Source organism: Carcharhinus amblyrhynchos, chromosome 6, assembly GCF_965287045.1.
Source record: "Carcharhinus amblyrhynchos chromosome 6, sCarAmb.v2.hapA, whole genome shotgun sequence".
Classification (NCBI taxonomy): Eukaryota; Metazoa; Chordata; class Chondrichthyes; order Carcharhiniformes; family Carcharhinidae; genus Carcharhinus; species Carcharhinus amblyrhynchos.
Genome location: NC_137329.1, coordinates 44,325,000 through 44,348,537, shown reverse-complemented (window position 1 = coordinate 44,348,537; position 23,538 = coordinate 44,325,000). Strand labels below are relative to the sequence as shown.

The window sequence follows — 23,538 nt, the reverse complement described above, 5'->3', positions numbered from 1 at the left end:
CTGTCTGTAAAATCCAGCCCTGTGATTCTGTGATCTCCACAACAGTTGTACATACCCTTTTATATCAGTAATAAAATTGAGTGAAAAGTGTGGATTTGCAGCCTAATAATGAGTTACCTGGTGAGAAAATTCATCAGCTGATAATTAAATGGTTACATAGGTGAAATGATTATTTTTCTCAGTTTGGTCCGAGATGGAGCACCAATGGTACACAGCAACTAATGATCTGGTCAAGGTAGCCATTATTCAGTGGGATAGGTTTGTGGCCTATTTTGATGTCAAGCTTTCAATGGTTTGGGCTCTCTTGATTGCCAATAGGTTAATCTTAGAGTGCGTGGAGCTGTAAGAATTGCAATGTGTATATTGAGCAGTGGAAAATAATTATTATCGGTGCATTTAGATCTTTACATTCACTAGAATGTTATTGCAAGCACAGTTAATAAGCAATGAATTTGACTAAACTGTTGTCATAAATTTGTTTAGATTAGAGTGATGTTTTTCATCCTTTATCTCTTATTTCCTCTGCCCAATGAGTATTGCGTGAAATGGAATTGACAAATCCCAAAGTAGTTGTAAGAGGACAAATCCATTTAATTTTGATAGCATTTTGCTCTTCCATTGATGTCACTCATTGATCATGGCAAACTTGGCTTTAATGGCTCAGAGAGCAAATGCATAGTGTGATAAAACATTCTCCTACTGTCAGTGAGTCCAAATATTAAAATTAAAATGGTAAATGCTAAGCAACAATTTAACATGGTTAAAGCAGCATGCACGTATCATGTAATACATGTCCGCAGCTTCATGTTTCTTGAGCTTGTTTATGTCTACAAAAGAAAGCACATTTTTAATGTTAAACAGATTAATGGTCAACATACTTACATCTCTGTTCTGATTTCCCTTTGCTTCCAGGAATTGTAGCCTGTAATTGGGTTGTTATTCTAAGCGTCTGCATAACAGTAATGTGCGTCTTTGACAGAACAGGCAGGACATTTGTGAAACTTCGTGCAACAAAGCGGCGTCAACGCAACCTCAGAACTTATAATTTGCGGTAGGAATAGATCATAATTTCCTGACTTACTATCTTGTGATGCGGCAACTGGAAACTGGGTGTAATAAGTAATATAATTTTTGCAGAGGGGAAGGAGTAGTTTCGCTACCGAACATATTCACGCGCAACCACCGTGCTGTAATCTACTCTGTACTAAAGCTACATTACATATCCAATGTTTTCTACATTATAGCCACTGCAGATCAGACTGGGTTTGAAGTGCTTTGAGATTGTTCTGAAGGATTGATGAGCTGCTTTGTAAATGCAAGTTTACTGCTTTTTATGATTTTTGTAAATTGCACATTTTCCGCAAATTTTTCCCAAGTTCGATTTTGTAGTACTGAATATTCAGGAACACAAGCAAAATACCCAAAATATGAGTACGTGCTCGACAGCAGGGATTCCCAAGCACTCGCTCATGATTGGCTGTGAGGCCCAACACATCCCCCCACTCAACTTCTACTTACCTCCTCTAAAGAGTCAGACTCAAAATTATTAACAATGCTTCTCTGTCCACAGATGCTGTCAGACCTATTGAGTTTGAAAACACTTTCTGATTTTATAAGCATCCACGGTAGTTTGTCTTCAATTTTCTGGCACCATTTCGCTGAGAGGGAAGAGAATGAAACCCAAGGCATTGTACCAGCCAAGAGTGCATGTGATGATTTTTTTTTCTGGCACCAGTTCACGTGGACAGGAGGCTAGAATACCTTCAGGTGACCCCATAAATGACAGCATTACATTAATCAGTGGAAAACCCAATTGGAAGATTAGTGAGTGGGGAGCAAGGTCATGTTGTACTTGGAGGATTGGAATGAGGGTGAAGCTAGGAAGGAGCCCCTTTGCAGAAAGTTCCAGAACTCCTCATTGGCATGGTGCTTCTCCAGTATGGACTTGAGAAGTTGGGTCCAGTGAATACGTAATGTAACAGTTTCACAAACAGTTTAAAACTACAAATTTTCGTGTGTAATTTATGTTTATTTTTAGTGTGAGAACGTTAATAATTAAATATTCAACATTACCTTTCTGCTGTTTTGTTTTTGGCATGTAGGCTCATACCCATTTTGAAGTTTGGCAAGTAATGAAGTAGGAAATTAAAGATTTTCACATGTTTAGAGCTTTGACATATGCATATAATAGGTACTTGCCACAAAATTATAAAATAGCAACAGCCTGGTCCAAGGAATATTCTACCAGCCCCACCAACCCCCACCTTTCCCAAAATCAAACTGTTTGCCTATGGTTAGATGACAGAATTGTCATTGAACGTTTTTTGTGCTGAATTTACAATTACATCATGAAGTGGCTGCTCAAATTTTAGGCTAAAATCTATGATATGTATTTTTATACCAACATTTCTGGGTGACCTTAAAATATCAGAGATGTTAGTACTGGAATGTGATGACGAGTAACGAGGAATTTTGACTTGGGATGTGATCTGATAACTGTCCGATATAATTCAGTTTAGATGAAGGTAAACTTATACACAGATATGAATAATAAACAGATTAAAGAATAAATGAAGAAATACTGATGAACATGAACCTGCAGTCACTAGATAGGATCAGTATGATATCGTGGCCGATAAAGTAAATGATATTTCTGGTTGCATGAAAAGAATATTGTAAATCAAACAACATCGTCCTGCCACTGTGTAGAGAGTTGGTCAGGATGTACTTGGAAAAATGAGTGCAGTTCTAAAGCATTCACCGAAGGAAGAAGTTGAGTTGAAAAATATGCAAAGACAAGTAATAGAGTGATTGGAGACTAAAAGAATAAAATGTAAAGATAAGACACTCTACAACTGAGAAAAGATAAATGGGCTAAAAGATTATTCAAGTGAATAAGGCCGCAGAGGATCACCCTTGGATATTTCATTTGCTGCAGGATAAATGTCAACAGATTATATTTATAGAGCGCCCTTAAGATAGGAAAATAATACAAAGGATTTACTGAAGAAGTAATCAAAAACATGGATACTCAGATACTGGAGAAGACATTCAGAAATATGACCTAAATTTTGGTAGAGTGGGTGTGTGGATGTTCTCGATGGAAAAGAGTGAGATGCAGTTTAGAAGTCCAGAGTCAAGAATAGATTGTTAAGATGTTTTGACAAGGAGGAAAATCTTTGCTGGATATGCTCTGTGGGCTAATGTTCTCTTCCCTCTATTGAAGGTACTAGTTCATTTTGGGATATCATTCCATAGAAATTGGGTAACCCCTGATGCCTTGCCACAGAATAATTATTGAGGTCAAGAGACTGAACAGTAGGTATTCACCATCATCAGTAGAAAATTGCCAAGAATAGAATTACTGTAGAATTTTGCTTTCTGTAGCCCAGGGGCACTGCAATTAATTCTATGCTGCTTTGGTTGAGGCTAGTTTAGATGTGAATCGAACCTGGGATCTTCTTGGTATAGTACTGCAGCAAGTAGTCTGTTTATCGATCATTGAAGCAAAAAGTTTGAATGAATCATTTTATCTGGTCTGTTTGTGAAAATTACAACAAATCAATAAAACAGATTGCAACAATGGAGAAAGCTCCTGCCGTTATTTTTGCCTCCGCTTTTCTCTTTGTAGATGAAACAATTAAAGTTAATTGGGAAAAAAAATCAGTTGATGTTTCTGACTTGAATTGTTGTGTGCACAAAACTAGGGGTTGAATTACAAAAGTAATAGCTATTTTCACCCATGGTTCAGTTGGTAAACATACCAGGAAAACTTCAGAATCAATCCACGGTCTGCTCTGAGTTTACTAATCTTCAAATGTTGCAATCGACTTTGGTAAAGGTCGATTTAAAAACAGACCTGGTTTCAACTCCAGCTCTGTCAGTGATTTGTATTATAAAGAGCGTTTGTGTCAGCACCAGATGAAGACTGTGTCAGATTGGAAAGTTATACTGTTGCCCCTGTCATCCTCCAGAGATGCATGCGGTCTAAATTTGCCCTTCATGACTTGGGTGAGGTACCAGAAAGTGGTCAATGCTTGAAACATATCCCAGTATTGGTCAATAATTTTGAGCATGGGAAGAATCAAAGCTGGAATTATTAAAAGAACCATCGATATTGTTCTCATTATTGATTTGTACAAATCTCATTATTTCTACAAGGGCACCTTCTGAAACAAAAATACATCTACTGTATTTTCGTAACTATTCAATATCGGCTGTCATAGACCTCACTGTAATAAACTATATAGAAACTTATATTTGTTGAAGAATTTAGAAATTACTTGCAGCCTGTTTTAATTGATCTTCGAGACATACATCAGTCTTTCCTAAATATGTCAACTTAGAAAACTTGCAAAAGTTGACCAACAACTTAAAAAGTGGCAAAGCATAAAGAATGTATATTTATAAAATGCATTTCATGTCATCAGGGGAATTCTGTCAGTGATTCACCCTATCTCATGTTCCCAGGTATGGTTTGCATGAACTTCCAATGGGCAATTGCTGTGCATAAGGAACCAACTGAAAATGCTATTTAAATCCCAAACTTCAGATGGTTCAGACTGTCTTACAGCAATAGTTACTAGGAAACATTGGATTAGAAGAATTAAAACCACTTTTAGCACCTGTGAACTGTTTTGTCACACACACACACCCACCCACAGACCTACCAGTGCAATAGATCATAGCTGTGGTAGAATTTAGGATGCAGGTTTACCCTATGTAATTCACCTTGAAGTAACGTTCTGTTGGCTAAAAACCCAAGGTGTTCAAAACAGCAGTTTGAAACATTGGTACATTTAGAATTTATTGACAGGAAATACAAGCACTGAAAGTCAAGAAATATATCCTATGGAGGAGCCTGCAGCATCTCCAGATAAGTTTTGGATATTTTACTTGGCATGTTTTCTTGCACTTTGTAGTTTACAGTTTTCTCCCTTTTAAATTAAAAATAAATATTTCTCATGTAAGGATGACAGGTATGAAAATATAGAACATTGTAAGGACTTCAATACAATATTACAAGATTCAGGAAGTCCAACCCCAGATATTTCATGCTAATATATGCTCAGAAACCTATTCTTCCACATACTCACTAAATCCCAATAATTTTATGTTCTAATTTCACAAAAAAAATAAACTCTCAAATCGGAGCCAGTCTGCTGCTTGATTACATGGCAGCTCTGAAGCAGACACACAATTACATGAACTGAAGATAAGCCAACTTGGCTATTTTAATGAGCTTTTATTTTTAATTATCTTCAGGAAGGATAACTGTGAGCAGATAACCATGGAAACAAAACCTTAGGACCCTAGTTTTCATTAATGGTCAAACTTGGATATGAACATTTAGACACTGATCAACCAGTTGAAATGTTCAGAGATATTATAAGACTAAAAATTACTAATAACAAGGGTAATTGTTGAATGCTTAATACAAGATTTCTCTGCCACGTAAACACTGTAAACACAGCAGTTTAACTTGTTTGGAACATTTTTGTAATAGTGAGGTTGAGGTATTCTGGCAGCCAAATCTAGATCAGGCTACGTCTGGAATACTGTGTAGAACTTTCCATTCCTAACATTGGAGGGAATCATAGCGGGCAAGGGCACTGAATTTGTGAAAGAAAAGGTCAGTGTCCCGCTGATAGAAAATTGGTTTAGAATTTTGTGTTCTCCTGACATTGGTGATTTAAAGGGGATATTGAAGAGACTAATCTGGTGCTGAGGCAATGATGTCAGGAAGATATTGAAAAGACTATCTTTGGGCTGAAATTCCATCTTGTCGGGGGGGGGGCGGATTTTGAAGGGACTGTCCTGGGGCTGAGGCCACGCTGTCGGGGACATATTTAAGAGATTGTGCTGGGCCTCTGCGGGCCATATTAAAGGACTCTGCATGACACAAATGTCTTGGTCCCGGCCTTAATTGGGGGATAGGCCTCTCCTGGCAATGCATAATATGACATCCAGGGCAAGACCACTCACCTAAGGAATCTGGTGCTGGGAGTGAGACTCATGGTACTATGAGGCAAAAGGCACATTCATGTTCAGGAGTAGCATTGGTATCCTGCTAGTCGTTAGCTTAAAAGTCATGGTGGAGGGTAGTGTCTTATGATTTCATGGAGGAGGTCCCAGAAAGTCAGAGTGCATGTGGCCTTAAGAAGGTGAGGGGTCAGGTCACTAAAGAACATGGGGACCTCAACACTGAAGGGTTTGAGGTGGAGAACAGGAATATCCACATAGATAATGATGGGCTCAAGAGTAACAAGGACAGGATCGTGAATGGAATCATGGGTGAGGATTGGAGGAATGTGTTGGGTGATGGGAGGAGATCGGAAGCTGGTCTTTCAGAAGAAGATGAGCAACACCATTCTCAAGTCCATCTTATGATGATGCCGTTCGAAAAACAAGTTAGAAAAACAATTGGCTGAGGACAGGTCTTAACATATGGGAGCTGAAGGTCGGCAATGATCTTTTGAATAATGGAATAGATTGAAGGGGTTAATTTGTTTACTCCTGTTTCTAATCTTCCTACATTTTTATGTTCTTATGCTCTCGTTATTGTATTTTAGAAAAGGGGCTCCGTTTACTCATGTGAGCAAACTGATAACTGTATTTTCAAAGTTACACTGCTGCTTACTCTTAGCCCCATTACATATCACAGGAGTACAGTGTCATGCAATCCTAAAACTTCCTGTAATTTAAAAAAAACTAAATAAAGTCGATCTTTATTATTTATTTATCTCGTCAATCTCTACTCTGTTTATTCAGTGAGTCTCACAGGGCAGTGACAGGAAAACTGTAATGAAACTTATTAACGTAATTACACCTTATTTGAAAAACACCTTATCTCAAAAAGACATACTCAAAGTTAATTTGGGGAAAATCAAAAACATTAAACAACTGAATTTTAGCAGCTTGTTTTTGCTATATAATCTCAAAAGTATTGATGGCAGTGCAATTTCTCTCTACCAGCAGCCAATGAATCAGCAATTGTGTAAAGTAGAAGTGACATAAAAGGAGTGAGGATAATACTGGAAGACCATGTAATATGTCAGGAAATTTTGTTCGGTCCTAGGACCATCCAAGGTGTGGTCAGGCTGACAGGGACAGAAGAAAGCTGTTTGTAAGAGAGTGAATTAAATTGACTTTGAATCTAGAGAATGCATTTGGAGTAATACAAGTTAACTTACCCCCGGTAATCTCTGATTTCAATTGAAATTGTAGGTCAAGAACTCTTAAGAGGGTATTTACATTATTCACTTAATTTCATGAGGTCTCACAGTCAATTTTAATCATCACCTAAACAGCATCTTAAAGTTATATAGTAAGTATTGCTTGTTAACTGGAAAGTGGTTATTATGCAGTAATGCAATTCTTTCAACCAGCTTTACCCTGGAAATGTATACTGCTACTTAAGCCCCTTGATCATATTTGGTATTCTCAAATATTGTTTTGTAATCTTATAGACAGCTTTGAAGCCACCTATTTATTTTTAACAGGTAACATGGATTTGCCCCCTTCAGGAATAAATGCTTAGGTCTGAAATTGATTTCTTCATTTAGATTGAATTTAGGTAGTCACCCTAGCTTCATGCTATTTCTAGCAACAGCCCATTAAAAATAGTATTAAAAAGTTCCATTGTGACAGACTAGTATTCTTCAGTCGTAGTTTAATGGATACTGTATACGTTTGACATGGTTTATGATGAGCTAATCAATCTAAAAGTCTGAGCTTCAATTCCAGTCTGCAGCTGATATCAGTTGGAGCAACTTTTAGGATATGTAGTTGGATGTCAACGCCAACAATATCGGGTTTAAGCTCAATATCCTATCATGTGGAGCAGATTTAATATTCTCCATTTGTTCTGATATGTAAGGAATATCCTCTTGGGAGGCACTGGCATCTGTGCATCTGTAACCTGGCAAGAGTTGATGGCTTCAGAAGAGCAGAGGAGAAATGTAGGAGAAATTTTGTTGGGGAAACAAAAACATGATGGCCGTGGCAAGGTTTTTTTAAATAGTCAACGCTTAAAATCAGGCCATTTGTTCCAGCTTGTGCTCTTGAGATTGTCATGTCAGAGTGGTACAGTAAGATTTACTTGGACCATTGGGTGTTGTGACCGATGCAAGAAGTTCAGGTTTCTCCTGAGATGCATACGATATCATTCAGTTATGTAGATTTTGAAGCTGGATAATTCTGAGAAGACACCTTTAAAACTGGTCTCTTGGTATATTAGCCTGATGTCTTAGTCTTACTGTGTTAAACTTTGCCCACTATCCTTTAAGCTTATAAATGCATTTTTTTTTTAATATAGCCATCGCTTGGAGGAAGAGCAGGCTAGTAGCTGGAGCCGGAGGTTGAAATTTTTTCTTTGTTGTACCCGTACACAGGACACACAGACAGTAAGTACATAACTTTTTCCAACTGGGGCTTCTTTTCCAAAGTTAAAATAATCACATTAACTTGATGTGCAGTTATCAAATAATCCAACTTAAAAATATAGCAGATATTTGTTTGCTTGCATCTTGCATATATCTTATTATATCTTAATCTTTAATATGTTAGATAATAGGCCAAATTATTTTGTGAAACATATCCTGTGTCAAGTTGTATTGTTCTGACACTATTTTAGGGCACTTTTTTTAATATGCGTTCATGGGATGTGAGTCTGACTGGATGACATTTATTGCCCGCCCCAGTTGCCCTTGAGGAGGTGATAGTGAGCTGCCTTCTTGAATTGCTGCAGCCCATGTGACATAGGTAGACCCACAGTGCCGTGAGGGAGAGAATTTTAGCATTTTGACCCTGCAACAGTGAAGGAATAGCAGTGTATTTTCAAGTTATGATGTGAGTGGCTTGGAGGGTAACTTGATGGTGTTCCCATGCATCTGCTGTCCTTGATCTTCTAAATGGTCATGGTTTTGAAAAGTGATGTCTAAGGAGTCTTGGTGACTTCCTGCAATGAATTTTGTAGATGGTACACATTTCTGCCAAGGTGCATTTGTGGTGGAGGCATGAATGTTTGTAAGTGGGGTGCCAATCAAGCTGGTTGCTTTGTCCTGGATGGCACTGAGTACCTGGAGTGTGGTTGCTTTGTCCTGGATGGTACTGAGCACCTGGAGTGTGGTTGGAGCTGCATTCACTCAAGCAAGTGGAGAGTATCCCATCATGCTCCTGCCTTGCACCTTGTTGCTACTGGATTCTTAGCCTCTGCACTGCTGTTGTAACCACAGTATTCATATGGCTAGTCCAGCTCAGTTTCTAATCAATGATAGTCCCAGAATGTTGACACTGGGGGTTTCAACAATGGTAATGCTATTGAATGTCAAGGGGAGATGGCTGGATTCTCTCTTGTTGAAAATGGGGCTTCAACAGTGGTAATGCCATTGAATGTCAAGGGGAGACAGTTGGATTCTCTCTTGTTGAAAATGATCATTGCCCGGCATTTGTGTTGCTGGAATATTGCTTACCACTTGTCAGTCCAAGCTTGGATATTGTCCAGATTGCTGCATTTGGACAGGATTGCTTCAGTATCTGAGGAGTCAGAACTGATGCTGAACATGGTGCAATCATCTGCAAACATCTTCACTTCTGACCTTCTGACCTTATGAAGGAAAGTAATTGATGAAGCAGCTGAAGATGGTAGGGCCTAGGGCACTAACCCGAGGAACTCCTCCAGTGATGTCCTGAGATGGTTGATCTCCACTTCATTTGGTACTTGATTCTAAATGACTTATTGGAATTCACTCCTATCCTAAGAAGAAAAAAAGTCATTTTATTGTGCCTGAGGACAACTCAATGTGTTTTATAGCCGATGAAGTATGTTTCATGTGGAGCTAAGTGCCAAGTCGGAAACGTGGCAGTCAAATTGTGAATGGCAAGCTGCTACAAAAAGCAGTGTGATAATGACCAAATAATCCACTTTTTAAACTGATTTTGATCATAGCATCATTATAGCATTGACTGTGCTGGCTATTTGAAAGAGCAGTCCAGTTAGTAATACTCCCTGCTCTTTCCCCAAAACATTGCTAATTTTTCCTCTTCATGTATATATCTAAGGCACCATTTGAAAGTTAGTATTGCATCTGTCTCCACCACCCTTACAGTGCATTCCAGTTGCGTGAGATTGACTTCATGGCAAAGCAATTATTAAGAAATTCTCTCACACAAAAGATGATCTTGATCTCTTAGAACAGAAATTAGTGTCCCAAGGGACCTTTTTAATGTATCAATCTAGAGAATGTGGAGGAGAGATATAAGAAGCTCTGCATAGTAAAACAATTGCTTGAAGACTTGAAATGATGGTACCCATATGGTTATTTGTGGTTTGAAGTTTTGTTAATTGAAACACTAAGTGGCACTTGCCATTTCTGCTGTTAAAGCTCGGAACTGTTATTGTATATGCAGTCATACACCTCAACTGTCTCATTTACTTGTGACATAAGAGCAAAATCATGTAAGTGCCACATTAAGTAAAAAATTATTCAAAGAGGTGTTTTTTTATAGAGATCTTTCGTGGATCACTTTGATATCAATTTAGTTGTGAAAGCATTGGAATTTGAACTGTGAAATAAAGATCCATGAATATCATGCTCAATTTTAAAGTGCTTAAATGAGTAAAATCTTCACTGGAATAAAAATCAGTTGCAAAGGAACTATTTCCAGTTGAAATTGAAATTGTCTCCAGTTGGCCAGTTGAATTATCTCCTGTTGAAATGGTTATGATTTGATAGCCTTGTTAAATTACCTGGGCAAACTGGTTGCTCATGTGCATGCATGCCCCGGTTGTGGACCTTGGTGAGACCACATTTGGAATATTGTGTGCAGTTCTGGTCGTCTTACTATAAGAAGGGTGTGGAAGCGTTGGAGAGAGTGCAGAGGAGATTTACCAGGTTGCTGCCTGGTTTGGAGGGTACGTCTAATGAGGAAAGGTAGGGCTTTTCTCTTTAGAGCAGAGGAGGAAGAGAGGCGACTTAATAGAGGTTTATAAGATGATGAGGGGGATAGATAGAGTGGATGTTCAGAGACTATTTCCTCAGGTAAATGTAGCTGTTACTAGGTGGCATAACTATAAGGTTCATGGTGGGAGACATAGGAGGGATGCCCGAGGTAGGTTCTTTACTCGGAGAGTGGTTGGGGTGTGGAATGAACTGCCTGCTATGATAGTGGAGTCGGACGCTTTCGGAACATTTAAGCAGTTATTGGGTAGGCTTTGGAACACACCAGAATGATAGGGAGTGGGATAGCGTGATCTTGATTCGCCACAACATCGAGGGCCGAAGGCCTGTACTGTGCTGTACTGTTCTGTTCTATGTTTCTGACCATAAAATTTTTTTTCAAGCTCTTTCTTGAAAGTCTTCTCTCCTGGGTCTAGTTGTGGAGGGTGAAACATGCTGTAAAATAGGAGAGACAGTTTAAATTTGAAATTAGTTAGGGACTTGCAAAACAAATGACAAGAGGCCTCCTAAGTCAACTATGCTGCCTGCAGTAAAACAGCCTGCCTGTTCATTGGGCCCATAGATGTCAACAGCCAAAGGCATGGCAAAAAAATGAATTTGTCCTTTGGTTCTGTGCCTTACTCCACTATTTCAATACTATTTACCTGCAACTGTAATCAGGGGCATATTCCGTATTCTACATGTAAAATTGGAAGATAAATACAGATTAACTACACATTCTCTGTGTTCATTCAACAGTTCAGTCTCAATGACAAGTCATTGGCCTGAACATTTTGGCTGTTCACACTGGTAGGATATTCCAGTCCTGCTAATGCTGCACTTCCGCGACAGATTTCTCTGTGGCAAGGAGTGCATTCAACAGGAAACCCGGTTGACGATGGTGAGACCAGAAGACCCCACTGCTGGCCAATGCTGGGATGCCTCCATACAGAAGGTCATACAGAAAATTCTAGCCATTAGTTCTAGAGGAAGCTTTAATACTAAAACTACCAGCATAATAATCCATCACTTTTTGCTGAAACCAACATCAATTATCAACAGTTTTGAAAAAAATATTAAAAATTATTACCCTACTATCAGTTGCATAATGATACAGTACCTGGAAGAAATGTAATTTTATCATGTTTCCTGTGAGGGTTATGTTTAAAATTCAGCTCTATTTTACACGGTGGCTATTTGTCAGGGCACCTGGTAGATCACTTACTGAGAATGAAGGCTAATCATTGATTTTAGTTAGGGATGTGTTTGTTTTAATCTGAGTTAATGCATTTTTGTTCATTTGGTTTTTCCTCTGGGGTTTTAGAGTAAGGCTTTGATTAGGTTGATTGATGAACACAGTCATAAGCTTAGAGGGAAAATCAGACAGTTACTGCTAGGTTCTGAAAGAAGCAAGATGTCTTTGTCTCTCTCTCTCTCTCTCTCTCTCTTCCAAACCCACCCCCCCTGCAGTTCATGGGGCCTGTTCAGAGAAATAGGCCTCTGTCTCTCATGGTTTAATCACCTGATGAAGGAAAGCAGCGCTCTGAAAGCTTGTGATTCCAAATAAACCTGTTGGATTTTCACCTGATGTTGTAAGACTTCTTAATGAGTCAACTTGTAGCTTTGTATCGAGGTACCTGACATTTTCACTCTGCTATCTACTTTCTAATTAGGTAGTATGAATCACAAAAAAGGGATATAAAAAAAATTCGCAAAGGATATCAAAATCAACAATTTTTATATTATTACGAAAAAATGTGTGATCAGGAGCAATATGGGTCTTTCTAAATTGATAACAGTAATATTGTCAGTGAAATTATGGATATGATGGGCATATTGAGTAATTACATTGCATTAGTATTTAGAGTAGTGGGAGAGTTTAGCATGCCAGGCATCCCATGGAAACTGAATCCGAGACAAACTTAAATTTTGAGGATTCCCACTGTCTGGAGATGTATGTGACAGACAAAGCACATGTTTGTGTCTATTTTCAATAGCTTATTTTTCTTGGAGCCTGAAAGCCAAAAGCCAAGCCAAGCCAAGCCTGAAGCCAAAAACTTGAACATTACCACTCCACATCAAGCATGGCTGACCAAGAATTTCTCCTGCTCATGCCATCTGCCATGGAAGTATTGGAAGGATTTGCATGTTGACAATCTTCAGTGTGAAGGGTGAAGGTAAAGTGTGCAAATAGACAGTTGATATCATCAGTAATGCAAGATCACATGACAACAGAATATACTGAGGGATGATTGTGTGTGAAGCCTTGACCTCTCTGTTGACCCTGACCAAGGACAACTTAAACTAAGACCGACAATGACGATAACAGATCATGGCTGTGGTAAAGACAACAGGAAACGCGTTGAATAAGAAGCCCACTGACTCAAAATGCAGCAAGCTAAATGACTGAAAAAAAGATACGTAGAAGAAAATTTCATCAGAAATTGAGCTGGAATGAAGAAAAGCCATGCAGAAAATCTTATCTTTACCAGAGGGCATCGAAGATATGGAAGGCCTGGATCAAGCCAAGAAGTGGCAGAGCTGGTATTGTGCTATTTCCAATTAGAAAACTATTTTAGGAAAGAGAAACCATGCACAGAACAGGTCGGTAGCCTTCTCCACGCCATAGCTGGTAGTAAATATGACGTATTGTTTAGACAAGGCTTAAATGATGAAACGGCGACATACAAAAATGTTATAAAAGCTTTTGTTATGTATTTTGCCCTAAGAAAAGGCATACCCAAATACTGGGAGGGAGGGTGGATTCCTTCATTATCAACTAACTAAAAATTGCAAAAATAAAGCGCCAAAAGAGGAATTAACTCAGGACCATGTTGTTGTCAGATAGAAGAAACTTCAGATTTTGTATGGTCAAGGGAGGCTTTAATACTATCATAGGCTGCATTGTTAACAAGACAGGTAGAAATGAGAAAGCAAAATTATGTATTCAGTAGTGGTGACAGGAAGATTTTGTGGAGGAAAACAGCTGATATGTGCAGTTTCAAGACACAAGTAACAGCACACTTCTCAAAAACAGGAAAAGAACAAAGTGTGTGTGATAGCCACCATTATTCAGTGTTCTTGCTGTGGAAGGAAAAAGTTGCATTAGTGCATAGAATGTTCTGCCAGAAATTCAGGATACCATTCCTGTAAGAGGGAAGGACATTTTAAGGCTATATGCCATAGCAAAAAACTCCCATCTGAAAAATTTAAAGAGTAACCAATTAAGGTACATTCAAAAAATTGAAGATGCAAAAGACAATGCAATGGCATTCTTGGGAGAAGTTACAAGATTTAATGGGCGTGATTAGAGTGCAAAAATTAATTTCAACAGACATAAAACAAATTTTAAATTAGACACTGGAGCAAGAGTTTCAGTTCTTTTGGACACAGAACTGTCTAGAGTGAGACTTCCTCCAGTAATCGACCATACAGTTCCGCAATCCAGGAGATATTCAACTGAGGGTCAAGGGACAGTTGACTAGTGCACTAAAGGGTGACAATGGTCTCCTAATGGTATTATCACTAGACTATCCAGAGACTCAGCTAATGTTTTGGGGTTCTGGGTTCAAATCCCACTATGGTGGAACTTGAATTCAACAAAAAATATTTGGAATTAAGAATCCACTGATGACCATTAAACCATTGTTGATAGTTGGAAAAACCCATCTGGTTCACTAATGTGTTTAGGGATGGAAATCTGCCATCCTCACCTGATCTGGCCTACATGTGACTCCAGAGCCACAGCAATGTGGTTGACTCTCAATTGCCCTCTGAAATGGCTGAGCAAGCCTTTTGGCTGTTCAAGAAGTTGGCTCAGCATCGCCACTGCCTCAAGAGCAACTAGGGATGGTGATAAGTGCTGGCCAGTCAGTGACCCCCATGTCCCACAAAGGACTAAAAAAAGTGTAAAGAAGGGCACATTGCAGAAACATTGTACATAATCCAAACCAACAGTGTTCACTGTTTAACAGAAAAGCTTGCAAAGATCTGCAATGATCTATTAAGTGGGTGAATTGAGAAGTGAAAACAAACCAAAAGAATTTCCAAACTTTCTGGGGAAGCTGCAAACAGTTCATCACATCACATGCAAAACAAATATGTTCGAGGAAGAAAACAAACTACAGAGGCCACATTGTCATACATTTCAGTTGAAAAACCTGAACAAATGAATATCAATGTTGTCAAAGATTTACTTCATTAAGTACATAAAATATATCAGCAACAACATAGAGGCTAAATTAAATTTGAAAGGTACTAAAAGCTGATGATGAATCGGCTTGACCTCAGGAGTACTGCATCAACAGACAGCCAGACTATATTCCAAATAATGTCATCCTGAAGCAAAACTTTGAGCAACAAAGTCATCTCAGTGTCGTGGATGACTTGCTGATTTATGATGAGAGATTGGTCATAACAAGAGTCTGCAGGATCATGATTCTTCAGAAAATACACCTGGGATACCTAGACATTACAAAGTGTTGTGCCAGAGTCCAAAATCCTGTTTGGTGGCTGGGGATCTCAAAGTTATGAGGACTGATTTCAAACTGCATTACCAATCTGATCCATCATCAAGAACAAAGAGAACCACTGATGGTGTCACATTTCTATTCAGAGTCTAGAACATCTCGGATTGAATCTTTTTGCACTCAAAGGGAAGAAATTCCCCACAGTTGTTGATTATTAACCCAGATGGATTAAGGTTAAGCATCTGCATGGTCCCACCTTGGAAGCTATCAAGATGTTGCTGAAATAGTTTTTTTTGCCATACACAGCATGCCAGATTTAGTCACGTTAGAAAATGGCCCGCAGTTTGTCATCAAAAGTTTTAAGCAATTCACAGAAGCCTATCACTTTGTCCGTTAATGGTGAAATTAAAGTGGCTCCATTTGTGATAAAGGTAGTTTTTGACCAAATTAAGGAGTCCTAGCAAAACTGGAGTTGTAGGAAAAGCTCTTTGGTTGAAGTTATACCTAGCACAAAGGAAGATGATTGTAGTGGAGTTGGAGGTCAGTAATCTGTGCTGAAACATTTCTGCATGAACTCCGCAGTGTAGTGTCCATGGCAAAGTATCTACAGTTACTTCAACAATGACCTTCCCTCATCATAAGATCAGAAAATTGGGCTGTCAGCTGATAACTGCACAATATTCAGCATCTTTTTCTGCTCCTCAGATATTGAAGTGGTCCATGTCCTAATGCAGCAAGATCTGGACAACATTCAGGCTTCAGCTAATAAGTGGCAAGTAACACAGCTGCTGTGCAAATGCTATACAATTCCCTCTCTCTAACGTGAGAGAATCTAACCATCTCTCTTTGACATTCAATGGCCTTCCTATCATTGATTTCCCCCCTGCTCCCACCCCCCGCAACCACTCCTTCAATACCCTAGGGGTTACAATTGGTCAAAAACTGAACTGGACTAGTATATAAATACTTTTTAAAATTAATTCAGGATTTGAATATCATGAACAAGGCCAGCATTTATTGCCCATCCCTAATTTACCTTGCGAGGGTCATGTCTTTTTGGACCATTGCAGTCTATGTGATGTAGGTAAGCACACACTACTATTAGTGGGGGGTGGGGGGGGGCAGGATTCCAGGGTTTTGACCCAATGACAGTGAAGGAACAGTAATATATTTCAATGTCAGAAAGATGACTGACTTGGAGGGGAACTTACAGGTGGTAGTGTTCTCATATGTCTGTTGCCCTTCTTTTTCTAAATAATAGTGGTTGTGGGGTTGGGAAGGTGCTGCCTAAGAAGCTTTGGTGCATTCTTCCAGTGAATGTTACAAATGGTATACACAGCTGCCAAATTGGTTATTAGAGAAAGTCAGAGGCTGGGAATTCTGTGACAAGTAACTGGCCTTCTGATACCTTAAAACATGTCCACCACCTACAAGGCTTAAGTCAAGATTGTGATGGAATTTGCCTGGATGAGCGCATCTCCAACAATTCTCAAAAGCTGGATACCATACAGTACGAAGCAGCTCACTTGATTGGCACCACATCTACCACCTTAAACATTCACTCCCTCCACAACTATGACCAGTTGTGCACCATCTGCAAGGTAGACTGTAGGAACTCACCAAGGCTGTTTGACAGCACCTTCCAAACTTGTGACATTTAGCACCTAGAAGGATATGGGCAGCAAGTGCATGTGAGCACCATCACCTGGAAATTCCCCTCCAAGCCACACATCACCTGACTTGGAAATACATCACTGTCCCTTCACGTCGCTGGGTAAAAATTCTGGAATTCCTTCATAACAGAACTGGAATTCCAATACCAGATGAATTGTAGCAATTCAAAAGATTGGTTCACCACCACCTTCTCCAGGGCAGTAGGGGCTGGGCAATAAATGCTGGCTGAGCCAACAATGCCCACATCTCATGAAATCAAGTACATCCCAGGTCTTGCATACTGGCGTTATTCACCTCTTTTAATCTTTAATATCTGCATGAAAGCTTTCAATCATTCAAGCCAATTTCTTAAAAACCTACAGTGTATATGATCAGAACCAGGAGCCTTTGCTATCAAAAATGCTAATTAACCTGCTTCATATGACATTTTTGATTAGCCCATTTGTACAGTAGTATGGCATGACTGCCAATTCCTAAAACTGTGTTGCATCAGTTTAGCTCAAGTTTCTCAAGGAACTCCCTTATCATAGAATCCCTACAGTGCTGAAGGAGGCCACTTAGTTTACCGAGCCTGCACCAGCAATAATCCCACCCAGGCCTTATCTCTGTGATCCCATATATTTACCCTAACTAGTCCCCTCCTGACTCAAATGGACAATTTATCATGGCCAGTCCACCTAACCCGTACATCTTTGGACTATGGGAGGAAATCGGGGTACCCAGAAGAAACCCACGCAAGACACGGGGAGAATGTGCAAATTCCACACGGATGGTGACTCAAGCTGAGAATCAAACCCAGATCCCTGATGCTGTGAGGCAGCAGTGCCGCCCAATGGATTATATTATCCACCATTAAAAGCCAATAATTTCTTTGCCTCAGTTTTTGAAGATGAGAGTAACATTCTTTTTTCCAATCCTTGCGGTTTGACCCGAGCCTAGTCGATCCCGAAAAATATCTGCGTGAAAGCTCTCAACCGTTCAAGCCAATTTCTTCAAAACCTATAGTGTTATGTGATCAAAACCAGAAGCCTTATCTATCTTAAATGTTAATTAACCTGCTTCATACGTCATTTTTGATGAGAACATTTTCAACTTATATTTCCTTTGAACGGCAGCATCGATTGCTGCATTTGTCTCTATTTCTTTTGTGAGTAAAATAATCACTATGGAAAATAACCACTATGTATTTCAGCAATTTCACTGCCTTCAGAAGTAAAAACAGAAAATGCTAGAAGCAGTCAGGAGGTCAGGTAGCATCTGTGGAGAGGGAAAGAATTCACTTCTCAAGTCGCTGACCTTCCATTAGAACTGAATGATATTAGAAAGGAACACTGAAGCAGTTGCAGAGCCTGAGGAAGATGAGGCAGGGAAAGAACAAAAGTAAGCCACATTTCTGATAGGATGGAGAGTAGGAGTGTTGCCATACATGGGTGTTTCTGGCATTTTCTGTTTTTTCTAGGTTTCCAGCTTTTGCAGTGTTTTGCTTCTGTCTCCATCTTCAGACATCACTTCCCCACTGTCAAATTTTAGTGTGCCAACCCTCTGTGCACCCATTGTTTGCTCCTGACATATTTGAAGCATGCTTTAAGAACAATAACAACAATCTGTCACGCAACAATTGACCTTCAGGTGAAGAGATGAGAAAAAGACAATTGGAAAATAAGTCTGAATGTATTGATGCCTTTCAGCAAGCCAAATAGATGAGAATCTCATTATTCAGACCGTGTTGTACATGGCAAAATAGGAGCCAAATTATATAACCTTCATGCTGTATGTTATGTCGTACAAGGGCAATTCCTGCACGTTATAAAATCATACATGACTTCAACTGAGTCAGGTAAAATTTAATTAGGACAAATTGATTGCTTTCTGGTTCGTTGTCCCATGAACAGGTGTGCTTTGCCAAATTATTTCCACTCCTACAATTAAAATCCCAAAATAGCATTTGTTGTGAGTATAATAAAATGAAGCTGTGGTTGTGTGCTTGTCATGGAAACAGTAGACAGCCAATTAGATGCAGACTGCTGGAGAGGTGGTGATTAACATGGTTTCTGGCTGCATCATTTGTGACAGTTAGAAAAATGTAAGTGAAACTTTAAAGAATATGTAGTGTGTGTGTGTGTGTGTGTCAGTCACAGTATTGGAGCTTTGTAAAAACAAAATCTATCTTCCTATGAAATGCAAAACCACTAAAACATTACAGTGTTAAATGTAGAGACTCATCAAGGCTTCTTCAACAGCTGCTTTCAAACCAGTGACAATCACCACCTCGAAAGGCAAGGGCAGCAGATGTAAGGAGACACCACCACTTGCAAGTTATCCTGACTTGGAACTATATTGCCTTTCCTTCACTGCTGCTGGGTCAAAGTCCTGGAACTCTCACCAAAACAGTACTGTAAATGTATCTATATCATATGGACTGCAGCTGTTCAAGAAAGCAGTTCACCGCCATGGGCAATAAACACTTTTACTAACCAGTGACACCTGCATCTGGTGAAAGAGTAAAGAAAATAAAAGATAAAAATGTCTGTTACCAGAACTTATGTCGACCTAATCAACAGACTATTAGCCATATTACAGTGCATTCACATTAAGTGAGATTATGCCACAATTAAGTATGTAGATTATACTTATGGTATCTATTCTGTTTGCATTACACTTCAGCCACAGCTGATGCAATGCAAGCACCTCCACACAGACACCAAAAAATAGTACAGCACAGGATCAGGCCCTTCCGCCCACCTAAGCCTAAGCCTACTCTCTGTCTTTTATGACTAAACCAGTTCTGTATCCATCTTACCAGTTCACCCTGGATCCCACGTGACTTCATTTTCTGTAGCCTGCCATGAGGAACCTTGCCAAAGACCTTGCTTAAGCCCATGTAGACAATATCCACCGCCTTGCCCTTATCATCTTTGTCACTTCCTCAAAAAACTTAATCAAGTTTGGGAGACAGAACCTCTCCCACACAAAGCAATGCTGCCGGTTGCTAATAAGTCAATATTTTTCCAAATGTGAGTAAATCCTGTCCAATAATTTCCCTCCTACTGACAAAAGGCTCCCTGTGCTGTAATTTCCTGTACTTTCCCTATTGCCCTTCTTAAATAAAGGAACCACGTTGGCCACTCTTCAGTCCTCTGGGATTTCTCCTGTGCCTAAAGAGGATCCAAAGATTTTGTACAAGGCTGCAGCAGTTTCTTCCCTCGCCTTCGTCAGTATTCTGGGATAGATCCCATTTGGTCCTGGGGACTTGTCTACCTTACTGCTTTTCAGAATGCCCAACACCACCTCCATTTTTATATCACAGGCCTAGGATATGAACATAATCCTCTCTAGACTCACTATCCATCATGTCCTTCTTCTTTGTGATTATTGATTCAAAGCATTTATTAAGGACCTCACCCACTTCCTCCAGCTCCCCACATAAGTTCATTTATTGTCCTTGAGTGGACCTACCCTTTCCCTAGCTACCCTCTTGCTCCTCATAGATGTATAAAATGCCTTGGGATTTTCCTTAATTCTGTTTGCCAAGGACATTTATGGCTCCTTTTGGCCCTCCTAATTCCTTAAGTTCTTTCCTGTTTTCTCTGTATTTTTCAATGGCTCTGTCTATATTCAGTTTCCTAAATATTCCATATGCCTCCTTTTTCTTTTTGATTACGCTCACAATTTCTCTTCTCCGCCAAGGTTCCTGAATCTTGTGAGTTGAGGGGGTTGAGCTATGAGGAGAGGCTGAATAGATTAGGCTTGTACTCGTTAGAGTTTAGAAGAATGAGGGGAGATCTCATTGAGATGTATAAGATGATGAATGGGATGGATAGGATAGAGGTGGAGAGACTCTTCCCGCTCAGAAAGGATAGTCGGACTAGGGGGCATAGCCTCAAGATAAAGGGGGGGCGGTTTAGAACAGAGTTGAGGAGGAACTTCTTCACTCAAAGGGTGATGAATCTCTGGAATTCTCTGCCCGTTGAAGTGGTGGAGGCTGCCTCGCTAAATATTTTTAAGACGTAGGTTGATGGGTTTTTGATGAGAGAGGGGATTAAGGGTTATGGGGAGAGGGCGAGAATGTGGAACTGAGCCACGACAGATCAGCCATGATCTTATTGAATGGCGGGGCAGGCTCGAAGGGCTGGATGGCCTACTCCTGCTCCTATTTCTTATGTTCTTATGTTCATTTTCACAGGAACATGCTGATCCTGAGCTTTAATCAACTGGCCTTTAAAAATTCCTACGTGACAGATATGGATTCACTCTCAAACTGCTGTCCCAATCTACATTCCCCAGTTTGTTATAGTTAGCTTTCTCCTAATTTAGTACTTTTGCCCAAGGACTACTCTTATCCATAAGTAACTTAAAACTTACGAAATTATGGCTAACTGTTTCCGAAATGCTCCCCCACTGAAACGTCAGTCACCTGGCTGGGCTCATTCCCCAGCAGCAGGTCTAGTATGGCCCTTTCCCTAGTTGGTCTATTTACATATTACTTCAAGAAATCCTCCTGGATGCACCTTACAAATTCCCCCCCTCCCCCAAGTAAGTCACTGACGCTAAGGGAGTCCCAATCAGTATGTATGAGCTGTCCACGTTTTCTGTTCCTCTATATCCTGCTGGCAGTTGGGAAAGTTATTGCACCCTTCCTATCCCTGAACTCTACCCATAGGCCTCATTGAATGAGCCCTCCAAGATGCCCTGCCCTCATAGACTTGTGACATTCTCCCTAATCAGTAACACAACTTCCCCACCTCTTTTACACCCCTCTCTGTCATGCCCGAAACATCTAAATCCCAGGACGTTAAGCTGCCAGTCTTGTTTCCCTCTCAACCAAGCCTCTGTAATAGCTACAACATCATAGTTGAATTTTGAAACCTGGATTTTCAGCATTTTGACAAGGGTCGGTGGGGGGGTGGGGGGGTGGGGTGGGGTGGGGGGGGCGTGGGGGAGGGGGTGGAGGGGGGGGGTGTGTCTCATGCTGCTGAATGCCTTCACAAAGAATGAGAATTCACTCATGTTACCCCAGGCCTTTGTATAAATAATCCATTTTTATATTTTCCACCAATGCGTTACCTGATATGTTTTTCAAGTTCTGTGTACTGATGTGCAAACACTCTATTAAATATTTTTAAGAAGCGGGTTGATGGGTTCTTGATAAGAGAGGGGATTAAGGGTTATGGGGAGAGGGCGGGAAAGTGGAACTGAGCCACGACAGATCAGCCATGATCTTATTGAATGGCGGGGCAGGCTCGAAGGGCTAGATGGCCTACTCCTGCTCCTGTTTCTTATGTTCTTATATTGCAAGCTACGTTCCTCACAGTGAAAACCACAAATAAACTTTAAAAGTATTATAATTCCCACTGCTGTTTATACTGGACAAGTCAAATCTCAGAATAAAACCTGGCTTGATAGATCCTAATTTTTCTTTAGGAAATTATGGAGGAATGTTACTGAACAAATTTACCTGTTGTCTGTTGAAGAACTTGTAAGACAAAGAGTAAAATATTTGCTAAAACAACAAGAGTGAACTATATTACACCAGACAAGAGAAGGTTGGGAAGATCTCAACACAAACACAAGAAGACAATTCAATTTGCCACTTTACCTCAGCAGTATTATTACAGACAAACAAACCAGTGAAGAGTTACCACCAGCTTGGCACAATGGCTTCTCAGTTGGTACGGCATTATTGCTAAGGGTTTTCTTCCCATGAATTCCTAAGCATTCACTTGGTGCTTTTTGTCCAATTCTTATCTCTCACCAAGAGATAAGACTCCAAATTGCAGAGCAAACAAATGAGTTTCCTTGAACTCTGTCTTCCAGTAACATTTCTGCTAAACTGATCATTTTATTGAGTCTCATAACTGATTGTTTGGTTAACTGTCCCATGCGCGTTTTCTCCTCAGAGCTTACAAATCTCCATCTCTGTCTGACCTCTTTTTTTGTATCTTTCTCACTGGATCACTGTCAGTATGCAACAGCAAAGCTTTTCTGTTTGCGTTTTATTTCCAAAATCACTGAATTTTCAACCTCTTTTAATCCACCTCTTTAACTTAGGGATTGTAAAACCTAATTAAAAATGTATACATACAAACAAACCCAAAATACCCAAAAGCCTTTAGCCATAAATCCAACCAGCCACCCAGGCACAAACGTTCAGAAACAAGACTTAATGAAACTGAAAACATTTTTACCTTAATACACACACATGCGCGCACACAATATATAAATTCAACTAAAATGTAAGCATTGTACAAAATAAAAATGAAAAGTTACATTTGTTATGTGAGCTGATTGAGCCAAACACCAATATTATTATTTATTGTGCTCATCTCTTGTATCTTGCTTGCCAAATATTTCTCTTCCTTTCTTTCATCTTACCAATTCTGTTTTTCGCTGTTATTCTTTGCACCACATTAGCTATGAGATTTGTACTGTTGCTAGAAAACAAAACAACATTATCA

General features: G+C 39.7%; 1 protein-coding gene across 8 annotated transcripts in view; it reads left to right on the top strand.

Moving 5' to 3' along the window:
• The window catches only part of dagla (diacylglycerol lipase, alpha), a 379,214-nt gene that overhangs the window by 236,876 nt on the left and 118,800 nt on the right, over positions 1-23,538 (top strand). For all 8 annotated transcript variants that reach the window (XM_080190329.1, XM_080190325.1, XM_080190324.1 and 5 more), the window contains 2 exons: positions 913-1,051; positions 8,318-8,405. In XM_080190329.1, coding sequence (XP_080046455.1) covers positions 913-1,051; positions 8,318-8,405 — 227 coding nt within the window. The remainder of the gene's footprint in view (positions 1-912; positions 1,052-8,317; positions 8,406-23,538) is intronic.